General features: G+C 65.5%; 1 protein-coding gene across 1 annotated transcript in view; it reads right to left on the bottom strand.

Annotated features, from left to right (window-relative positions):
* SLIT1 (slit guidance ligand 1) overlaps positions 1 to 7,970 on the bottom strand; it is a 39,939-nt gene extending 31,969 nt beyond the window's left edge. Inside the window, 2 exon segments of the mRNA XM_026069718.1 lie at positions 7,040 to 7,111; positions 7,906 to 7,970. Of these exon segments, the coding sequence (XP_025925503.1) occupies positions 7,040 to 7,111; positions 7,906 to 7,970 (137 nt within the window).
* Positions 7,971 to 8,328: the final 358 nt, after the last annotated feature.

The raw sequence follows: 8,328 nt of genomic DNA on the forward strand, positions 1-8,328 counted from the left end.
GGGGGGGGGGGAAAAAAGAAAGAAAGAAAAGAAAGACGCCCTCGGCGCGGCGGGGCGATACCCAGGACGGCCAGCTGCATCCTCCCGTCCCCGGCAGCCGCAGGCCTCCCCGCTCGCAGGCAATCAGATACCATGCGGCCCGGGTAATTGGATGGCAAAGGCTAGAGAGAGACATCTTATAGCGCGGGTCTAATCTCATTAACGCCCGGCTGCGGGGATGCTGTGAAATCGCAGGATGCAGGAATGAGCAACACGCTGCGCCCACGGGGACGGGAGCAAGCGAGCCGGAGCGGGACAGGAGGAAATGCCTGGGGTCGGGGCCGCGCTGCGAAAGCCGCCGGGCCCCCCGGCTGCCCGTCCCGCGCTTGCTTTCCCCCCGCTTAGCCCCTGCGCGGGGCAGCCAGGCTTGCTGCAAAGCCCCCCCCGCCCCAGCTCCGTCCCAGCCGYGGCCTGCTCCGGTGATCAGTAATTAACAGCAGCAGCAGTAATTGCTCTCTCGCCGCAACGCTGCGCAGCAGCCCCGTCCCTGCAGTCGCCGCACGCAACTCGGGGTAGGATTCTCCTCCCGGAGGGCCAGGACTCCTGGGTCCCCRTCCCTGCCCTGGCGGGGAGGGCTCCGGGCACGGAGCAGCTCCGGCTCCTCTGCTTTCCCGCAGAGCCASGCACATTTAACGCCCACTCCGTGCACCGGGGCCGGCACCCCTCGCTCGTCYTCCAAGGGATCCCGGAGGAGGATCCAAGAGACGGAGACGGCCAAGCTGTCCCCACCGGCACCGCCAGCCCCCCCTCACCGGGGGCCTCGAAAAAGTCAGAGCAACCTGGTTGCTCTTGGGGCGCCTCGGCCCCCAACACCTCCTCCCGCTGGGGAGAGCGGGACGGGGGGCGAGGAAGCCTTTCCAACCTGCCGCTGCCGCTTCCCCTCTCCCGTCTTACAGCAAACGAGCCGGCGAGACGGCTTCGGTTACAAACAGCTCCCTCGGGAGCAGTAAAAATTAATCCAGCTTTTCCTGTCCTGAAGGAAAACACGGGGCTCGGGATTGAAGCCTCAGGGGGTGAGGGGGGGGCGCGACGCCCCCGTTCAGCTCCGGCGGGGGCCGCGGGGGGCCCAAACGCAGACGTCTGCGTCTAGGTGGCTAAGTGAGGATAAGCCCGCGATGATAATTAATTTAGGACAGACGAGAATCCGGGAAAACAAATCCCTCCCGCTCCCCATCCTGCCGCACCAGCACGCTCCGGGCGGGTTTCCTGGCGCGTACAGCCGCCCCCGGCACGTGCCCGGGTGCTGACGGCTGCACATGGGCACTTGCTCGCGGACTGGCCCATCAGCCTCCGCTCCAGCCCTGGCTACGGGACAGTCCAGGGAAACCCACCCTCCAAACTGGCCCGCTCCCACCGGGATGCCCCCGGCTCCACCCGAGCACTGACTTCCCAGGGAAACGCCAATAAACCCTGCTGCAGCCTTAAATCCCACCGGCGCAAAAAGGCGGCATCCGTGCCGCTGGGAAGCACCGGAGAAGGGGAGGGACAAGTGCATCCTTGCAGGTGGCTGTTAAAAACAGTGGTGGGCTCAAAACTGCTGCCGGGCTTGTTTCCGTGGTAGGGCCCGGCAGGGAGAGATGAGTGGGCAGAGCGCCGGCGAGGCAATCGAACGCACAATAAAGGCGGATTAATTATCTCTGTGCATTAACACATCTGTCGGATACGTGTGCAGAAGTACCGAGTTATAATTTACTTTAAATCACTGCCTAATACTAATACACTCTAATACTTTTTTTCTTCCACATCCTGGGAATCAAATTACCCAAGGATAATTTTGCTCACGATTCTTTGAAAATTACGCCGAACCTTTCTGCTACCTGAGCTGCAAAACCGTGAGGAGGGAACTGCCTTTATCCTGCTCCCAGAACGCACAGACAAAGGGAGCCGCTTCCGCTAGGGCTTTTTTAACCCCTTCGGAGGAACAAAGGTGCCCGGGAGGCAAGCGTGGCGCAACGGATGCGGCGGGCCGGGAGGGCGCGCGGAGGGAACAGAGCAACGCGCCGGGTTTTAACAGCTGTGTAATTAGCAGCGCGGCCCAGCGTTAGGAGCGTTAGGCCTCTGCTTTCGGGGGGGGGGGTTTCCTGCCGGTTGCAAATTCCTGCTCGCATCCGAAGCAAGGCCGCTCGTGCCCCCRCCGAGCGCGAGACCCCGCGAGCCGGCGGTCGGCGGCCGGATACCTGGGGAGCAGGTAGGGGAGCAGCAGCRGCGGCGCGAGCGGCCCCGGCATGCCGGGAAGCAGCCTCGGCCCCGCGCATTGCCAGGGAAACCCTGGAAGCGGCTCAGCGCCGCGGCGAGGGAGGGGGCGGATAATCTCTCCAAGCAGCCGGCTGGCAATTCCCCCGCGCCGCTGCCCGCCGGGGGAGCAGCCCGCGGGGGCCGGGGCCGGCTGCCAGCTTGCGGCGCAGCATCTTTCCCTAGGTAACCTCCCCACCTATTAGCGGCGCATGTGCTTCCCGGCGGTTCCTTAGAGCCGTCGGCAGCCACACTGACTCTTTGTTCCCGCGGCCCCCTTCCCTCCCCTCGCCTCGTCCCCAGCCGCCCGGGCAAAGACGCTCCCCCTCCTTATTGGTATTCGGGGGGACACGTCGCCGCCCGGCTCCCCCCGGCCCCGCGCTGCCTCCTCGCTCCGTCCCGGACAGAGGGGTCTTTGTCGGGAACACGAGGGGGTCCGGCACCCAGAGCCGCGGCGACAACGGCCACCACTTCAGAGCGGGCACGGTGACGGGGGGGGGACACCGGGCTGGGGGGGGGGGACGCTGCCGGCGGGGGCTGCTCGGCCAGGCACCGGCCTTGCTCGTCCGCCCGGCGATATCGAACACGTGTTTTCGTCCCGACGCTTCCCTTCCCGTCCGGGGGCTTTCCCGGTGCTGTGCCAAGAGGAGCGGCCGCTGGCACCGTCTCACAAGCAACACCTCCCACGCGCAGCCAGCCCGAGCGGAGAGGGGCCTGTTGTGTTATTGCTTTCCCCGACAGCTCCTTTTTCACTTGTCACCCTGTTTTGCTACTATTCAGCTCACAGCTTCCTCCTGCGTGGTCGTGGTCCTCTCCTTCCCGCAGGGTGCAATTTGCATTTTCCCAAGTTGTTTATCACCGCTCCATTTTTTTCCCTGCCTGCCTCTCTAAGCGCAGTTAGGGCTGCTTCTGGGCAGACGCAGGGACGACGGCGAGGATCCCTGTCCTGGAGCTCGCTGTGACACCACCTCTGCCGTCCGGGCGGGACCCYGGAGAGCACGGATGCTCCTCGCTGGGCTGCGAGCACGGGCTCTCCGCAATCCCCTCCGCCGCTTTCGCTGGCACGGGTCTGAGGTGGACCAGCAGGCCACGTCCCAGGTCCTAAATGTTCCTCCTCTTGGAGATGGGTCCCCACGCACAGCCACATCCCCGCAGCATCCCAGGCTCATCCTCCCCCAACCGGCACCCAAAGCCAGAAGCCGCCTGGAAAACCCCGGCCGTGGAGCCGCTTCGCACCCCCATCCCTGCCCTGCCGGCCGGCCGCTGCTCYGCGCTCCCGCTCCCGTCCCCCGGCAGCTCCCCCTCCGCCGAGCGCTGCCRCTCTCCTCCCTCGCGCCGCCTCGGCCTCCCTTCGAGAAAGCCGCTTATTTATAGCGATCCTGGCTGGGAAAAAACAACCCCTGCGGGCTTGGGAGCGGTGCTGAGGCAAGGTGCGCCGGCACCGTCCTGGCTGCCGGCCGTGCCGGGGCCGTGCCGGGGCTGAACGCAAGCGCCCGCCGGGCGGTGCGATAGCAGAGGTCACCTTCTCGCCCGGCCGATTTTCCCCGACGGAAGGGAAGGTCCGTTTTTTATCGGCTCCTCGTTCGTTGCACAGGAGACGCGCTCCGGCCCAGCGTGCYGGCGGAGGGGGAGCCCGCGGCCCTTTGTTCGGCCGCCCGGCGCTGACAGGTTAATTAAACCCGCTTCGAGATGGGGTCGCCGGGGTCGCCGGCAAAACCCCCGCTCGGCACCGTTTCCAGCCCCCGCGACGCCTTAATGAGTCGCCCGCTCGTTAGGGCGGGATGCGAGCGAGGGAGGCCGCGCAGGGACCCCCCCTCCCCGCCTGCCCCCTCACCCACCTGCGCCCAAACTCGGCGCGGCCCCTGCGGCCTCCCAAACAGCCCCAGCCCGGGAGGGCAGCCCAAAACGGACCCCGCGGGTCGCGCGTCCGAGGCAGGACCCAGCGCGCAGCCTGGGCGCTAAACCAGCCCTCGTCCATCCCAGCCGGGGAACGGAGCAGCACGCTCATCCCACTGGCAAACCGGCGCCCGCTGCATGGGAAGCGGGAGGGAAGCCCAGCGTCCATCCCAATCTCCCCGTCCAAGCCACGGCTGAACCCAAGCGGTGTGCAGCACCAACCCCAACGCTGGAGTGAGGTGGGCTCTGGGCGGGCGCCAGCGCCGTGCTCCCAAATACCGAGGGGAAAACATTCCTTTCCAGGCGCCTCACCTCCCCCACGTCTCCATTTGAGGCTTATTTTCTGCTGGTCCTTTCCTGCCATTCCCCAGTTTGCTTAAGCCCCGACGGATCAGGTTTAACTCCAATCCCTTCCATTATCCCGAGGCACGAATGCTCTTTACAGCCCAGATCCGAGGAACTTGCTGCAGCTTGGGCCGGGCTGCGAGACCACAAAGCACCACCAAAGCGGATGATTGATTTTTGACGCTCAAACCCAGCTCTTGGTCCTGACCCGAGCCTCAGGAGCTTCTCTTCACTTGTGAACGCTGCCGTGAGGACACGGTGCAGTGACGCACTGAGGGCAACAGACTCGCCTTAACTTCTGCTGCTGCGGTACCAACGCGTTGCTAAAACGCACTGACGCTAAGGCTAGGAGGCGGGGTGACCACCCAGGCATCCATCCAAGAACCCCCCCACCGGTTCCTGCATGAGGGCAGGGAGCGGCGGCCGGGCCGCGGGGGCCGCGCCGGATCCCTTTCAGCCGCCCCGCAGCCAAATAAGCGCAAAGCCTGGGGGAGAGGCTCCGATTTCAGTTCAAGGAGAGCTTATTTCAATTTAGCCTAAAACCTGCTCCCCGCTGACTCGTATCGCTGTAGCCTGAGCCAGGTTTATGGCAATTTAAGAGTGTCCTTGTGACCCTCTTGCACCGGCTGGCCAAGAACAGCTTCAGATCTCACCTCCGGCTAAAGCAGCGTGACGGCGTGTCTAGACGAGCTCTGCCTGGGCACCCCCTTCCCTGTCCCCCCCCCCAAACTGCCCTTCGGCACCTCGGCAAAGGACAGCCGCGAGGAGGGAGATCAGCAGCCCCCCGGCTCGCAGGGTTTTGCCGGCCCAGCGCAGCACCCGACGCGCTCCCTGCGCAGCAGCCCGCATCCCGGAGGGCTGTGATAACGCGGCGTCCGGCGGAAATTGCTGCCAGGAGCCAGGGCAGCCTCCCGTAAAGCCGGCTCGCGGAGTCATGTCCCTGGGCAGCCGTGCGTTACCCGAGCTCGACCGCTCTCCCACCGGCGCCGTGGGAACTCCAGCGAAGCCGCGCCAGGGTGAAAACTGCTCCRGGGGATCAGCGCCTCACGGAAAAGGAGGCTGCAAAGGAGGTATTGCAAAGAGGCCTGGGGACGCTGTCCGTGTCCGAGCCGCGCCGCCGGCTGCACAYGAGCCTGCTGGCGATTGCAGAAGCCCAAACCTGCAGCAAGACACCCAAGCCCCGGCACATTCCCCCGGCAGAGCCGGCAGGTAGCCAAGGCAGCGCAAGGTACAGCGCGCTGCACGGAGAGGGACGGCAGGCGATCCGTCCCCTGCCCGATCCCACAGCATGTCGCGGGGCCAGGACGGAGCCACGGGGCACTCTGAGCGCTCACGGACACCGGGGTCCTCAGAGCCATCCCCCGGCACCAGTCGGAGCTCAGAGACGTGGCCAAGGGGCTGCAAAATCCAAGCCTGCTCACAGCCTCAGGCTGAATAAGCAGCGCTACAGGTGCCGGAGTGCAGCGATGCTCGGCCGGAGGGAAGGGCTCGGGCAGGCTGGGAAGGAACTGGCTTGTTCCTTGGACACAAGCTCCCCAATGGGAGAAGCGACAGGCCAGGGGTGYAAGGCACCCCGACGCAAAGGCCGGCTGCCTCGCTGCCGGCAGCCCTCCTTGCACCTCGCCGCCTCCCTTTTCACGATAATTCTCCGAACGGCGGTTTTGTCATGCAACGGGCGGCTGCGGCAGGATGGGGCTTTGTTGGCGCCACGCTACGGCACAGCTGAGCTCAACAAATGCCGTTCGATAATTAATTGAACGCCTGTGCTATCAGCTGCCATTACCTAGGCCCATCGTTGGCACCAGTCCACCATTTCACACATCCCACGCCGGCAACCCACATGGCGTTTTAACCCTTCCTTAAACAGCCTCCGAACGGACTCGGGGACCGACTCTCTGGCACTGTCAAAAGCAACCAGCACCACCGCTGAGCGAAGCAGCCCGGGCGCAGCGCTGGCCAAGACCCAGCCGTGCCAGCCCTGGCAGCGCCGCGGCCCCTGCGGTTATTTCAGCTGCTCCTAGGGTCGAGACATCTTCATTTGGCAGCTGAGAAACGGAGCTGCGAGATGCAGCAAGCAAAGACCTGGCATCCAGACCACGGAGGATTTCCAGCAGCTCAGGCCACACCGCCAGTGCCAACAGCACCGTTGCCCAAGCCAAGCAGCCGCGGGCAAGGGAGGAAAAAAGAAGGGCAGGGGGATATTCACYGAAAACCCAGCAGCCCTTCCCCAAGCAGCGCGCCCCTGCGCAGGGGGGAGAGGAGCAGAGACGGGAGGTGATCCCCGTGGCGGGTGTCCGTGGGGCTGGGGCCAGGCAGGGAGGGGGCAGCGGGTGCACGGGACCGATCTCCCCCGGCCGCTGCTTTCCCCTCTTTCTCCGGGATGGAAGGTGCCGCTCGAGCAAGGCGAGCAGACTCGTTATCCCGTTCGTTAGCAGTGGCGGCCCCGGGGGATGGCACTGCCCCTCCAGGCACCGAGCCGCGTCCGAGCCGCCGACACCCCCCCTCCACGAGCGAGGCAGGTACTCACAGCCGCGACAGCGCCTGGTTATGCTGGAAGAGGAGCTCCGGCAGGGTGTGCAGCTGGTTGCGGTTCAGCCGCCTGCAAGGAAGGAGGGAAGGGTCACGTTTCACGGGGCAGAGCCATTGCCCTGGCTGCAACCCGGCCGCCTGCCGGGGCCCCGGCACAGCCGGGCCACTTTGCCCAGCTCACACCAACGGGATGTCAAACCCCAGTGGCCGGCTGCCCAGCAGGGACCCCCATTCCCAGCCCGCGGCACTCCCGGGCGAGGGGAGCCAACTGGACATTAATAGATTTACTGGCAATATTGCAATTACAGGTAGGCAGGGCTGCAAGCTGTTAACTGCCGAGCGGTGCTTAACTGCCCTGTTAACCTGCTGCTCAGTCAGCTCTTAATGGTTGCTTGAGCAGCTCGGGGTTTTTAAACTGCCGAGCTATTTTATTGAGTTCTGAGCRGTGACTTACGGCTCCCTGGCTAAGGCGCCGCGCGGCCGGTAACGCGGCAGTGATTTGTGGCTAACCTGCCCCTCACCTCGAAAGCATCAGGAAGGGCTTTAGAACCTACAGACGCAGCTGTACGGCGCTGCCGCCGCGGAGCAGGGCTCTTTGGAGGCTCACGGCACCGATACGTTACGGTTTAAGGCAAAACGTAAAGGATGTCGTCAGTGAGCTCACTGCCAGGGCTGCTAAATGGGCAAAACGCAGTGATACAACCCAAAAGCGGGATGGGGCGGTACCGCAGCCCCCCCCCCCCCCSCGGGGAAGCACACGTGCCAGGGAGGGGGCAGAGGATGGGGAGGGGGCTGCCGAGCCCCCGGCACGGGCACCGAGCGCCCCAGGCGGGCGCCCCCGCCGCCCCGCGCGCCGGCACTCACAGCCGCTCCAGCTCCTTCATGTCGTCGAAGGCGCCGCGCTCCACCGTGCTGATCTGGTTCTCCATCAGCTGCCTGCGGCGGGGGAAGCGGAGAGAGCGGGTGGGCTTGGGGCAGCGCAGCACCCCGCAGCCGCGCTCGCCCCGGCCTGGCCCCCCTGCCCCAAGCCCCGTGCCGGGCCGCGAGCGCCTGCCCACGGGCGCAGCATCCTCCCCGCTGGCCCCGCTGCGGCACTCACAGGACGCGCAGCTGCTTCAGCCCGGAGAAGTCGTTCTTGTTGATGCGCGTGATGTTGTTGCCGTTCAGCTCCCTGCGGAGAGAAGAGGCGGAGGTCAGCGGCGAAGCGCTCGGCAGCCCGCTGCTCCCCCGGGGCACCCCGGCCGGGGGGCACACCTGCACCCCCCCAAAACGGGATGAGGTACTCAG

This window comes from Apteryx rowi, unplaced genomic scaffold (assembly GCF_003343035.1).
Source record: "Apteryx rowi isolate R43461 unplaced genomic scaffold, aptRow1 scaffold_3, whole genome shotgun sequence".
Classification (NCBI taxonomy): domain Eukaryota; kingdom Metazoa; phylum Chordata; class Aves; order Apterygiformes; family Apterygidae; genus Apteryx; species Apteryx rowi.